General features: G+C 36.6%; 1 protein-coding gene across 7 annotated transcripts in view; it reads left to right on the top strand.

Annotated features, from left to right (window-relative positions):
* CNTN1 (contactin 1) overlaps positions 1-15077 on the top strand; it is a 207545-nt gene extending 192468 nt beyond the window's left edge. For all 7 annotated transcript variants that reach the window (XM_086884683.1, XM_086884682.1, XM_086884681.1 and 4 more), the window contains 2 exons: positions 1031-1187; positions 12512-15077. In XM_086884683.1, the coding sequence (XP_086740809.1) occupies positions 1031-1187; positions 12512-12591 (237 nt within the window). In that variant the 3' untranslated portion in view covers positions 12592-15077. The remainder of the gene's footprint in view (positions 1-1030; positions 1188-12511) is intronic.
* Positions 15078-15310: the final 233 nt, after the last annotated feature.

The following is a 15310-nucleotide window of genomic DNA, read 5'->3' as shown; positions in this document are numbered from 1 at the left end:
CAATGCCAACCATCCAGTAGTCCTAGGGCAAAGCCAATGGGCCTAGGCAATATGATGAGAAAATACTGGAGCAGTGAAATTCTTTTGGGTGGTAAACCTTATTATGGGAAAGTTCATAGCAGTGGCTGCAACAACGTCATTTCCCACATGATCACATTTATTGCTTGTTGGCTTATATAATGCACAGAATAGTTGTACACTTTTTCGTTTTTCCTTATATCAGTATGCATTGATTGTTCCAGTTTTCCTTTGATTGTTCCAGTTTTCCTTTCCCATCTCCATGGGGGCTACAATTCCTGGAACATGATTTTTTAAAGTCTGGGAAGGTAAAGGAAGGGAAGGCACTTCTACTGTCATTAGATGATGGATGTAGTGCAGTTACTCTGTAACCAGAGCAAATATATATACTGACCATAGGGAATATAGAAAAGTTCAGATATTTATTCCTGTTTCATGTTGCTGCTTCCTTGGCAATAAGAAAATTATTATCATATTCTTAGTCTGAAAATGTAATTGAGGAACTGAACTCCTTCCTGGGAATTGCTAAATGTTTCACAGAGATTATTTCAGAAAGAAATGGGATCTTTTTGAAAGGTCCCACAAGATATATACTATCCCATTTGCAATAGTTTAATATCGTTGAGAGCTAATAATAAAATTCAGTTGTTTCATTTATGAAAATGGCTATAAATTTTATATCAGAAAACCCAGCTCAGTTCTCATATTTTTATTTGATGGTCTCTGCCACCCTGCATTATTATTCTCCATCACGTAAATACTTATTTTGAGTGTAAGTGCTGAAATTATGTCTCAGAAGGTGGCCTAATTTTGTGACAGAAAATGAGAAAACATTCTGTCTAGATTCACCTTGCGTAGATTTGCAAAGAAGTTGTATTAGCCACTAAGTTTACATATATATAATGTTCCATGTTAATAAAAACCTAATACTTTTTCACACACTGTACATATAGAAATGTATCTTCATGGAAATGTCACGTTTCAATAACTGTATTTGCCATGACTTTCCTAGGTACTTTATAGGCCAGATGGACAGCATGAAGGCAAGTTGTTTTCCACTGGAAAGCACACGATAGAGGTCCCAGTCCCCAGCGATGGTGAATATGTTGTTGAGGTGCGAGCACACAGTGAAGGAGGAGATGGAGAAGTAGCCCAAATAAAAATTTCAGGTGAGCAGATAACTTCCCTTTTCCTTTGCCACGCTTCTTGGAAATCTTGGACTGAGTGTTTTTCCTCTTGCGTGCTTTTGAGAGATGGGCACATCCAGAATTGGAAAGGTAGCCCTTCAGCAGTGCCTGTACTGAGAATAAGAGTATATCTTAAAACATTTCTGAGGACTCATAGCACACACAGGATGTTTCTGTAGCAGTCCAGCTCAATCCTAGAAGCACTGCCAATCTTCCAAATACCAGATTGCTTTTACTGGTGCCCCAGTTAGGCTGCCACTTCTAGTAGTGTCCTACAAGCTTAACTACATGGTGCAGGCCTCAAGATCTAGGTGTCAGCTTGCATTAACCCCATAGTTCTTAGTACCTTTTGCTTCTATTGCATTCCACTGTCAACTGCTGCTAAAGGGAAAATAATAGAGGAAAGGTGTGTGCACCACAGTGATCCACAGACCACTTGCTGGGGAAATTCTGCTTCTCACTCAGTGAAAAGGGAATCTGTGGCAAAATGATAAATAAGCAATGAGAAATTCCACGTGCTCTTATTCAGATTCGTCTGGATGATTCGTAAAAAGGAGAAGGCACCATGGCTTAGGATAGTTCAAATTTGGCTCAGTGCTGATTATAAATTCAAGTTCAGACATGGTCTGCAAATCTCCTTCCTTTTAGTTTTTTATCTTAAGTAGTTCCTTGGCAATATTTAGTATAAAAGAGAACATATGAATAGACATCAAGGAATTGGATAGTGTATTGCAAGGTTATGATTCAAACACATTGTGTTCTTGTCTTTTTCATTAAAAAATGAACTTGGGGAATAGAAAGGATTAAATTTCAACAGTATTCTTGTCACAGAAGCAATGCAATCATTATTGTGGCTTTTTGAAAAGAACAATGCTCATGCCAAATTATCTGTACTGTGAGGGAAGCTGCCCATTCCTAAAGGAGTGGACATCCCATCTGCAGGTTTTCAACAGTATATACAGCTTATATCACCTGGTGTGAGCTCATGAGTATCACCATTTTTGTTTGTATGAAGTTTGTATTTTGTGTGTATTTTGTTCAGATGAACAACTGTGCAGTTATTACCTGTTTTTCATCTTTTATCTAGCTTTCATGTCTGGACATTGTTTCCTTTTATAGCTGTTGTTAAAGAGTCTTTTTGGTCTAATACATTGTTCCCATTAAGAAATGTATCAATACCAGCCAAGTGAATAATCAAATGTTAAAAAGACAATATGCCTTGAGTTTCTCCATGATTACATTTTCATCAGGTCTTAAACAATTTTATCAACTTCTTTTTTACCTCTCCAGCTTCTGAGACTTCCTTTAGGACTGTAGATACTATGTATGCACTGATTCAACTCAACTGTCTGCAGAGATATTCTTGCCTCTCCACACTTAACTACTTGCAGCATTATTCACGAAAGGCTTTCATTAGCCATTTATTATCTTGCACAGGGCTATGTGTTTATCTTGTTTGTCCAACACCTAATCCTTCCTGGAATCCTTGCTTTCCACAATACAGTGTCTCATCATTTTCAGAGTACCACCATAGTGTCATGTCTCTTTTTAACTTTGTGTTTAATTTTGCCTGTGACTATGACAAAGCACAGTTGGTTTGAATGGTTCAAACCGCTGTGCTGTCTGAATTTTTATATGAATGTGTTGTTGTCTGTATTTGCCATTTTAGTTCCATAGGTGTTTGCTTCTGCTGCTTTTGATAGAAATATTTGGATTGCATTCAGTCTACAGCTGTTCAGTGTGGAACTGGTTGCCCTAGAAATTCAGTGGCCATTCTTCAAGAATTGTTTTTTGAAATGTGTTGATGACTGAATTCTCAGTCCATTTAGCATACATGCTTCATATGTATCATGTTCTATGGCAATATTTTAGGGTAATAATCAAGTGTTTAAAAAAAACTGTAATATATGTTGTATATTGTATTATCATACAGCAGGACAATCTCTTTTAACATATTATATAAGCTGCAAAAAAGTTGAGGCAACTGCTGTCTTCAGGACATGTCCTAAGTGTCTTTGTATCAAACATTCATAACAACCTGCCACTGGTGTGATTCAAAGACCCTTTAGGTCACAGCTGGTAGATTACTTCCCAGACCAAAAGCATTGTGTCAGTACAATGTCAAGCCCATCAGTCTTGCCAAGTCTGTTACCTGTCCCAAGTATGCCTGTATAGAATTATATATAGAATTAGAATAGAATTATTATTATAGAATTAGCACCACTGAGAGAGTTAGCATGCTACAAATGCTGGTTTGCAGACCTGAGCTGTCTTCCACACTGCAGACAAGCTCTTATCCATAAATTCTACCATACACCAGCTAGACAGACAGGGACTGTGCCTCTGGTGACCTAGACAGAGGCAGGATTCCCTGGACTCAGTTTAGGAAGGTTTGAAAAAGAGACAAAAGGTAAGGAATTCTCTTTGGAATACATACTATACAGCAAATCAGGCAAGAATTTCAGGTTATTTCTAGGCTGCTTTTCCAAAAAGCAGAAGTATAGTTTTTTTAACACCTACGCATGGCAAATTATGTCTGTTAATTTTTATTCTTAAGAAAATCTTCCAGTAATGCATCAGGGTTTAAAATAAGTGCCCCAGAAGAACGATAGTGATTTTTCCTTTTTTTTTTTTTTAATTATGTTTTTTCTCAGAGAATTGCAAAGAGATGTAGTTTGATATTAGTGCTTGTTTTGGTGCTTGACTGACTAAAATGGAAGTTACGTATTTACAAAGAGATGTAAACAGTAGCTAAAGCAAAACATAAGTCATCTTACCAAACTCAGAGAGGAGGATTGCCTTACATGACCTTTAGACTTCTGATTCCAGAGTTTGCAAACCTACCTAATTTTTTGCAGAAGTGAATGGGGAGAATTAAGCAGCTAGGGCATAGGTTCCAAATAGCCTATATGCTGTTCAGGAATGGTGAGATCTTAAATAAGGAGTGTCTACAACACCAGTGTGTCATCCAGATGGGTGTTTTCCTGCTGTTCACTGGGTATCAAATCCAAAGTAATCTACATAACATGGCTGAGTTAGGTGTCTAAGCTCCCATTATAATCAGTAGTCATCTAGGGAATAATTCAGAATGTTGAAAAAAACCTGTAGCATTTGAGATGCCTCAGTTTACTAAGGACATCCACACAATTCTGACAGGCATGACATGAAATACAGGCAACCTGAGGCCTTCTGGATAGGCAGTTTGTCTTGGTTTGGGACAAATTTGGAAGGGAACTTCCAAAGGGATGATTCCTTAAAGGGCAAAATTCAGCAGTCCTTCCTCCACCTGTGAGGGAGATAAACTTCCTTCAAGAGAAGTGGAAAAAACTGCTTATTTAACAAGCAAAGTATTTATAAGCATAGAAAATGAATAATATTAAACAATAAAACCTTCTGCTGTTTTGAAGAGATGGCAAATTCAGAAAGTCCTTTTGTAGTTCAGAGAGAGTCCTCTGTGGGTGTTTTTTGGCTCACTGAGTGTCTCTCAGTCTCTCCAGTGCTGGAATGCAGCATCCTGGGCCTCAGTGGGCCACAGGCGTGAGCTCCCGGTGTTCTTTCTGGGTTTTCAGTTAAGAGCAGGTTTGAATAGTTCCAGGAAAAGAAAAAGACACAGTCCAGGGAACTTCTCTGCCTCAGCTAGCTAAAAAAATAACTACAAGCAAAGGAGAGCTCTGTCTCACTCCATGTCCATGCTGCAGACAGCACACACCGAGAGAGCTGAGCTTCTTTATATTTTTGAATACAGCCACAAAAAAATTCCACTGCTTTTCCTTCTCCCCGGCTTTGCTCTCAGATCTAGTTTTAAAGGCACAAAACTTATTTCTGGGCTAAACAGATGAATGGGAATATAATTCAGCATCATAAGGCCACCCCAGGACACAGGTGGAGGCCAGACAGGACACCAGAAGACATCTTTTATCCTATATTTCAGGACTAATTGGCCCTGAGGTCCTAACACAGAAATTAAAATTTTAGCATGTTTTAAGTAACATAATTACATTTGAAAGTCAAATGGAAAAGAAACTAGAAGTAGATTTTATTTCTATCTCAATTCCTTGTTTAAGGGAAAAACATTCTTTTTTTGTTTTCCTCATTCTGTTCCATCTCACAGAAAACCCAGTCATCTGCAAAAGGGGGGCACAAATATCCTGCTGCTGCTTTGCTTTCATGTAACCAGTCAGCTTCCAACAGGATGCTCTATTTCAGTTGAGAGTGATGTAAATGAAGTTTACCAAACACAGCTATCTTGCATGCCTTTCTTTTTAGCAAACATCTTGAAATAAAAGTTTTTATCATAAAGTCACTCTCTGTATATGTGCATTACAGTATACAGCTATAATCAGTGTAAAATACAGCCATGGTCTTTCGTATTTTATTGGACAATGCCTGTTGTAGAGTAAGGAGCTTGGGGATATTTTTCAAGCCCATTATAGTAAATTAATGAGCTGCACAATTTAAAATTCATTCTTCAGTTACCACAACCAGATGAAAGTTGGAATGACTTGTTTAACCAATGGAGTATTTTTTAACATTTAATAATAGGCTTATCTGTTGCCTTTGAAATACAATAAAGGCTGAGATTTTTTTTTTTTGTCTCTTGCATGATTTTTGGATAGCAGTGCTTTGTCTTATTACTAATAGTGTAATCAGAACAATCTTGAAATCAGTAGGAACTAAAACCTTATGGTGCTTGATTCTTTTTTCACTTCACTTGTAACTAACTGCACAGGCCTCAGTGCAGTTGCTTTATGCCAGAGTAAGGAAAAAGCTTAAGAATCAAGCTCTCAATTTTTAAAATTTCATCCAGGCTGGGAGAGAGGAGAAGGTTTCTCATTTGGATAAATATTGGGAAAGAAAGGAAAATACTATACACCTTTAGCTTCACATGTGAAATCAGGTTAATGTCCCAGTTTAAATAATGACATGACATAGACAAAGAATAATTTATGTATTGTATATACTTTCAGCAAGAGAACAAAATTACAGTTTCTCTGTGTTCACTGCACACATATATATATACACATATGCATTCCATTTGCCAGAGGCATGTTTTAGGATCCTGAAATAGTATTACTTTGAAGTACAGCTCTTTCAAAGGAAAAATCCATAAATTTTGCCTGTACTAATTTACACAATCCTTTTAATTATTTATCTTTTAATTTTTTCAATTACTATTTGAAAGGGGACAAATGTTTATTGCACGTATTAGTGTCAAGTATGTCAGGTGATCATTCACTTTTCATGTGGTATAATCACAATGTTTTGATTGTGATTTGAAAATACCCATCTGTTGCAAAGATTGTTGAAGTAATAAGAGGAGGAGGACACAGGTAAAAATCATAAGTAACACTGAAGAAAACAGACTCTATTTAGCCAGGGCATGACAGTCCTTTGTTACTTGCCTTGGAACTTCTTATGCATCTGGTACAAGAATATAGCGAAAACCCTCTACTAAATTAAAAGTATATTTCTGAAAGACCTCTCCTCTAAAAGAAGAGTAATTTTCAAAATGCATTTGCTGATGTCTCATTACTCAAAAATTAAGTAGAAAATACTCAGAATGCCCTTTAACCTGGTACATAGATATGCTAAAATCAACATATTTTTTTCCTCTGGTGTTTTTCTTGATTTTCCTTCATCATCATATTTCATTTCATCACAATTCTAATATATTGGTATTGCCTCCTTCCAAGCCTTAGTTTGAATTGAATAAGGTGACAGTTCCATGCATCACAATCATTACTGTGATAGAACAAAAGTTTTCTTGAAAAGCCAATTAATCTTCTCATTAATTTCAAAATGTTCTCTTCTATTCAAACTGAAAGTTTGGACAGAGAGTGGAAGTATTTTCATACCCAGGTTTTTTTTCTTAGTCTGCATTATCCTGTGATAATCCCTGCTTCATTTCTTCCTTTCTTCCTTCCAGTGACTTTAATGCCGAATTTAAGATTCTTTTCTGCCTTGCTGAGGAGCAAGACCAAATTTATCTGTCCTTTTGGACTGGTTTCTTTTCTTTGCAGCTTCTCAGTCCATTATTTTCATTGTCTGCATATTTTTCATGTTGCTCTCCAGCCCTAGGTGCTGCTTTTTTCCACTGATCATTCCTTGTGGTGCTGCAGTACTTAGAGAGCAGGAGGGAGGCTGTGCTACCATTTTGCACCTGAAGAGTTTCTGCTGTTTGCCCATTGCACCATGTGGTTTTTTAAATGTGGACTACTTGCAAGTCAAAAAGAGTGACACCTCTGGTAGATGGGTTGAATTTGTTTGTAAGAAAAACTCACAAATCCCTATTTTCCTGAACAAGGAGGAGTGGAATCCTTACTCAGGCATGCCAGCTGTCTGAAGAAGATCCTCTGCCTAGGTCACAGGAGAATCTCATGCTATTATTTGTTGCGTGCACAACTTCTAAAGAGTACATTTTATAAAAAAAATATTACCAGCGGTCTTCTACTTTCCATGCAAAAGAATCTGTAATGAATATTAGCATATGTGAAGGGGAAGAGGTATTTGAGGAATAACCTATGTTTATTTCCAGCTAAGTAATAACCCAGTGACTGAAGTATTTCTGATTTTTCTTGGAGTCCAGGTCATCTTTTCATGTTGGCAGCCCAGGTGTGTGGCAGGGCTAGAGTCAATGGAAAAGAAGCCCCAGCTGCTGCCTGCTGACAATGCCAAAGTTCCAGGTGCTATTGCCAGAACAAAACAAAATGTTTCCTTGACTGAATTTTCAAGTAGGAGAGGACAGACTAACATCATGGGGTGGAAAAACCACCCAGACCATCAGCAGCAATTCAAATATGTTTTTCTTAGGATAGTTGAAGCTGTTCCCCAGATGCACAGCAAACCTTAGCACAGCACAAAGCATGGGCAGATGGACAGACAATTTTGTTTCCATCCCATACATCTACTTTGTTGCAAAAACAGCAAATCACAGAGTTGTGAATCACTCCATTTTTGAAAGGTTTATGGCACAGGCAAGAGGAAAATTTCCTCGTGCACAAACAAAGGTTTCCTAGACAAGGGAAAGTTGGACGCATAATTTAGTAATGATGCCAGTGATGCAAGATAAGTATATTATAATTAGTTCAGTTATTTTCCATTTACCATGAATAGGGATAACAGAATTTAAATCATGTCAGCTGATACTACCTACTTCTTTTGCCTATTTCTTTCTTGTAGTCTTTCATGAAGACAGTATTTCCATCTGGGACAAGAGCAATTTCTTTTCAATAACAAGTTGTAAGAACAAACCCACCTCTTTCTTTCATGCAGTTTAGTTTAACCTAAGGAAATTATATTTCTCCCCCATTTCTGTTTTTCTGTTCTTCCTGTGTTAATATGAAAACACTGAGAGTACAGATACAAATGAAGCCTAATAGTTGATGAAGAAACTAATGACTGGAACAGGGAAAAATCCCTTCATTTTTTTCAGGTCGCCTATTTTTTTTGCGTGGTAGTGGATGCAAGGAGAAACAGAATTTGAGAAATCTTTGCAATTAACCTTTCTTATAGTAAAAAGGAGATATAAAAAACAGACAGCCCTAATGGAATATAGGTCCTTGGATCCTGGACCAAAAGGAGAGTATTACTTACAGGAAAATGGGGATGAGTTTGGTCGTTCTTCCAGGAAAAAGGAAATCTGTTTTGCAAAACAGACACAAAGACAGACTGTCATGAATGAGTTTTTAGGTTGCTCAAAGACAGACTGTCATGAATGAGCTTTTAGGTTGCTCAAACAATCACCAGCAAAGGTAAATCTGCAAAAGCAGATTTAATGTAAAAATGAAAGCATGACAGTTTGTTGGCAAGGTTCACTGTTCTACTTACTGGATGGACAAAACACACAGGAAAAATCAGAATAAAATCTTAAATCAATCAGTCTAAAACTAAAATCAACCTCAAATTATCTACATGGAGGCAGGGAATGGAAAAAGGTATGGATGGGGAGAGGTAAAGATAAAAAGGAATAAGGGAGACTCTGGTTGTGTCAAAAGGTTTCAAGGGGATCGCTTTACAAAACTTAACCTTGGGTTTGACCAACAGTTTAAGCCTAAAAGTTTAGCAACACTTAAACTTAACAGCATTTAATCAATAGCCTAACTTGAACAATTTAAGAAAATATTCTGTAGAATTTATTGTAAGCACATCGGTAACTCTCTCATAGGCCTGATTTATGAATCTAACATACTTACAAATCTAAGAGAGCAACATTCACAGGACATTTGCTGTGGCTTATTCACACTCCCACACACACAGACCTAAAGGAGTATGTGGATAATTCCCATTGAGTTCAGTGATGAGCTCATGTTGAATGCATTTGCATCTTCTCAGCAGGCAGAGGGTTCAGCCTCAAGGAGTGGGATTATCAGCCCAGGTTCTGTTGTTGCCATTCATCAGCAGTCCTCCAAGCACAGCAAGCTCGAGAGTTTTTGCTGGCTCTGAGAGGAGGGAATTTTCAGCTTTCTGTGGTCTGAGAGAGCTCAAAGGTCCTTTTTCATGACAATCCAATATGAAAAGACACTGATATTGGAAAAAGGGCCAAAAATATAATATATAAAGATAAGTAACATTTAAAGAAAATAATGATGTAACAAATTGTTGCAAAGCATTAGGAAATCCATCAAAGTCTGAACTGTTTTAATGCCTGGTTCATTTAGGCATTGATTTAATTTACTTTGAGTGTGTTTGGAAGACTTGCATTCTGTTCAAGATGTCAGTAAAATTTAAGATTTCTCTTCAGAAGTGTAAAAGTTTTGTCCTGGATGTTATGTGATTGAGATGTAAACAGAGAATTTAAAATACTAATAGAAGCTGTGGATTAATGTGACTTTACAAGGAGTTCCTGTGATACATAAAGACCTTGATGAAAGGAAAAGCCATCCAGCAGTTCTTTTCATTTACTCAGATAAGCAACCACTTGTGTGAGAAAGGCTTCTGAGAATAGGAGACAGAAAAAAAGTTATTTTAACTGCACGCATCCCATACAGATCATATTTGATGTTAAACTACATTCTGACTACATGTTTCTATAGATAGCTGAATCCTAAACTTAGAAAAAACAACTACAGGAATTCTATACCAGACAGTAGTAAAGCCTGTGCCTGTTTTCACTGTTTTTGCTTGGGACTGTTAGGGGAAAAAAACCAAACAAACCAAAAACAAACACCAAAACAAACAAAAAATATACCCACCAGCCAAATTTAAGGACAGGTGTTTTGTTTATTTAAAGGAAATGAGGACTCTTGATAGTAAGTACACACATGGTGTGTTAGAGTGGTAGTTGGGTCGTGTGGTGCTGATTTGGTCTTGACACTGACTTTGATGGCTTCAATTGCAATTACTTGCACACTTGATCCATAAAATGTTGGTTGAGAGGAGAGATCACACATTATAACACTGAGGAGAGAAAGAATCTTTATGCACTACATATATCCAGCTCATACCTGGCCAGACTTCAGAGGGAGCTTAATAATCCTTCACTTTTAATTTACATCCACATGTTTATTTGTACACATTCATTAAGTCTTTATCTGGAATTTCTCTAGCTTTTCAAGGTTGCTAAAACTGAGAGATCACAATTGTATTACTGCACAGAATTAGATCTTGTTGTCTGTTCTTAGTCAAAAGTTTTCTTAACTTTCATTCATGAGCCATAGGAGCCTACTGGCTATCATGCAATGGCAAATAGTGTTTCCAGTAAAGTATGGATCCTTATATGTAGGTCAGTAATCTAACAAGAAAGTAAAAGATGATCTGTTTAATGTGCATTTATCCTGCTAATGTTCTGTTGATGTTCTGTCCAAGGGTAGGACTTGTTTAAGAAAGCTGGTAAAGATATCTCTGCAACAATGCCTAAACCCTGTAAGAGACCACTATAGCGAGGTGAATTGCTAACTATTCTGGAGCCAGTAAGCATATCTCAGGGGAAGATTTATTATTCCTTTCTCTTTGTAGAATAGCAACATGCAAACAGATGTTTCCTCATACTTGTACATCATTCAACTTCACTCAGCAAACTTTTTGTCTTGTTTTCTTCCATCAGAAGCATTCAAAATATTTATTTGTGTCTTTTCAACTGCATTATCCTGGTCTGAAAAAAGCAGAATATCTTTTCTGTGGATATTCTTAAACACAAAACCTGATTTATTTTTTTTTCCCCCTATGGCTTCATTCATTAAGAACCTCTACTTTGATATTTAAGAACAAAAACTAAATATTAATGTGCCTCATAAATCACTAAAAAATAAGATTAATATACTGCTGTGCTTTCACAGTTTGTCATGCTGTGCTTGTTTTTATGCTGCTGAAATCTCTGCTGTTCAGTTTGTGTATTACCTCCTCAGTAGGGTTTTGCTTCATTTAACATTTTCTGGAGAGATGTCCCCAGGGGGCCTGTTCCAGCAGCACCTCAGGACTGTCAGCACCAGCTGAAAGTACTTCTGTGCTTAGTGTTCAACAGCAAGCTGAGCAGTAAGCTGGGTCCTGCACTGCCCATCTACCATCCTGATATAGATAGGCCCTCTCTGGGATGAAAGAATAGCCAGTTCCCAGGCTCCTTTGGCCCATCTCCAAGACTGACAGCCAGACACAGTTTGGCTGGGTTATTTTCTCATATAGATGCTTCTTAAAAGGGAGCTGGACCATCGCAACACAAACCTCTTAACAATAGCAATTCTTATTTCTGTTTGCCAGAGCGAGTCATATAAAGTTTGTAAGCCATAGATTAATATTTTATGTCTTAAAATATTTGTTTAAGAAATAGCCTTGTAACTTTAATAGACGTAAATGCCACACTGCTAGAAGTCAGCCATCTGGACTTTGTAATCTGGCAGGTAAACAAACGGACCAGGCTCTTTGACATCTCTCAGATTATTGCTGTTCATATGAGCATTAACATTTCCAAAGGTGTCTCTTTGCTTTGTCACATTTCAAAGGCTCCATTAATTTTGTTTTTGCATGCTTAAATATTTACTTTGACCTTTTGCCTCCTGGTATAATAACCTCCTGGCTTGTCAGACTGGCCAAATCAAAATATACTGATGTGTCCTGAATGGCCTTGTTTCTTGTATAAACACGCTGCATAAACACGCAGCTCTTGCAGAACAAAAGAGCGAGTCCTCTGCCGTACTGTAGCAAGTCTCTGTCCATTTTAGATTATCCGTACAGGTAGGGGCTGTGCTGAGATATGCCAGCTGGTTTCCAGCCTCCATACTCTGTGCACTTCAGGATTATTCCCCCCGCTGCAAGTAGTGCTCAAGTAAGACCAAGTAAGAGCAATGCTGTGTTGTTTTCTGTTCTATGTGCAGGTGCCGCTGTTGGAGTACCAACTCTGCTCCTGGTCCTAGTGGTGCCTGCCCTGGGTGTCCTTGCCTGCTCGGGATTCTGAATGTAGCTGGATTCACTTTGTCCTCCACCTAACACAAAGGACTCCCTATGAAGATGAGGACCACAATTCTTTTTGATTCCTGTGGCACCATCCTAAGCCAAATAAATTACACTTTAAAAAGAATTACCCTACCGATTTCCTATGAACTTTAAGAGGACTGAGGCATCCAGGAACTCCTTCATGAAGTAAATCAACTTTTGAACGGCTAAGAAATATTTTTAACTTGTTCCAATATGCCTTATAAAACACTTATGCTGATCTGTGACAGTTGCATGATTCGGTCCAATGGGGCAAGTTACAGTGTTAAAACCCAATAACATAGGCTGTACAGTGAAAGTAAAATCACCATACGTAGGTGCTTTAACTTGAATAACAAATTGTGAAATATAATAGAGATTGAAATGTTGATTGTATGTGATAAATGTAAGAGTACTACGTCTGTCTGTACTATCCTATATGTTTCGTGTACTGCATATTTTTGAATAGCCCCGTCATCATTTAATGGGATTACTGGTTTTTAGAGAGACAGTCAAAGCAAAAACATTTCATTACTTAGAGCTATTATTTCTTGAGGCTATTGGATAGAATTTGAAGGAATTTAAATAAAAGTCAGTGATAAGGATTTTTTTTTTTTTAAATATATTCAGAATACCTGAGACATGGATAGCATGCTCAGCTTAAAGGAATTTACCTGTGCTTCACTGACCCAAGATTTATTATATTCTTTTCTTAAAAGAATTCTGTTGAAAAATTCTTTTATGGTAATTGTTGCTGGTTTTGGGAGTCAAATGTCAGCTTTCAGGGAAGCAGCGTAATGTACTGGTTTTGATTTAGTCTTATTCCTATTGTTATTATTAAGGTAGCAATATAACAGGAGTTTGGAGATGAAGTCCATGCTAAGATCAGCCAGGTGGACCATGAAATGGTAGGAAACGTATGTTATTTTTTAAAGTGAAAAGATTTAAAATATAAAGAAAGAAAAAGATATACAATAAATGGCAAAAGCAGAGTAGCACAGTAAAAAAAATTATTATATTTACATTTTTATGCTGCAGACACCAGGTGTTACCTTCCTGTATTGAAGGCGTACATTTGGGAGAACTATATGCTTTTTCAAGAACTTGATATTATTCTAATGTTCATAGTGTTGTAAATAAGAGTTTTAAAGTTCTGAGACCATTTCTCTTATTTGATAGAGTACTGGATGATCCAACTGTGTGTTAGTACGTGAAAGTCAGATCCCAACTGTTAGTCAAAGCTACATGTTTACTATGGCCTTTTCAAAATGGGAACTCTTTAGAGATAGAGAATGTTTTTGTTCTGACTGTGTCTAGAGTGTTTCAGTGCTGGGTTTCTTTGTTGGTTTGTTTGGGTTTTTTTAAGCAATGCACATTCCTTTCATTTTCCATGGTATGCTGGGAATTAGTTTGAGTGTGAATGATGAAGAAACACAGTGATGTTGAATCAGCTGGCTCAAGTAATAGTGCAATGTCTGATGCTTCAAGAATTATAAGCTTTGAATCATATTTTATTAGCACAACCTTGCTAGCTACTTAGAAATAGATTTTATCTTTTTAGAACTGATACTGTAGAGGTCTGTAATAATATTTACATGAAGCAAGGATAGGTCTACTAATAATTTACATCCCTTTCTTTTATTTGTATAATTTTGTACTATATATTTACATGTAAAAGTGTAGAGTCTTCATTAATAAATATCAATAATATGGTTTTAGTTTAATTTTAACTATTTGTTACAAGATGAAATTTTTTTAAATAGGCAAAAGTGGTAACTCCCCTATAGAGGAATGTCAAAGTGTCAAAAACTACTGAGTTTCATAAATTGTATAAATTATTTGAAAGAGAAATGAGCTGTCTTCATACATAAGAAACTTATATGCTGTAAGCCTTCTGTACAAAAAATGTGTTTTATTGTGTTTCATTTGGTTTTGTTCTTTTGCAGTATGACTCATTTTTATATAATATACAACCACAAGTACATCTTTTGCCAAATGCATGACTGCCTTTTACTTTTCTAGTACATGGTGTAAAAAGCAAAACTGTTTCATTTTTGCATGGAAATAACCTGGGAAGGAAAGCCACTTCTCTTTTTTTAAATCAGCAACATGGATGAGGTAGGTGTCACATACTGATCAGATAGATGGAAACTTTTCTTCTTTCACATAATTGTGTAAATTTGACTGGGACCTTCAGCTTCAAATTGTTGTCAAGGAAAACTAACTAATGTATCATCTGCTTTAAAATGCAAGGTTCTTAATTAAAGTTTATATAGATAGACATATTTGTTGTTTCTTTATATTTCAGGAGAATTGATATTGCTATTATTTGATACTGATGAATATTGAACTGGTTTTTTAGTTACTTTTTATCTTTTCTTTTCAAATGAGTAGAACAGGACTGTGCTTTGTCCTTTTTATGAATGAAAAGTAAATGACAATTAAATAAATGTATTAATGTTACTCAAAGTATTATAACTGTCTTTTGAATTGGAGTTTTCTAGTTTCATAACAGCAATGTGGTCATCTCTGATAGTAAAGGTGTGGACAGAATGAAGTCCTGTGTATCCCTGCCCTGCCTTCTTGTGTCTATTGCTGGAGTTCAAGAGCATTTCTGGATTATTTGCTTTGATTATAGGTGATACCGATAGTAAGATTTTCTTAAAATCAGTAGCAGAGAGCATTCTGAGAGCTTTTTGGCA

The sequence above is a fragment of the Cyanistes caeruleus genome, chromosome 4 (genome assembly GCF_971803275.1).
Source record: "Cyanistes caeruleus chromosome 4, bCyaCae1.hap1.1, whole genome shotgun sequence".
In the NCBI taxonomy this organism is placed as follows: Eukaryota; Metazoa; Chordata; class Aves; order Passeriformes; family Paridae; genus Cyanistes; species Cyanistes caeruleus.
This window is presented reverse-complemented; position numbering and strand designations above follow the sequence as displayed.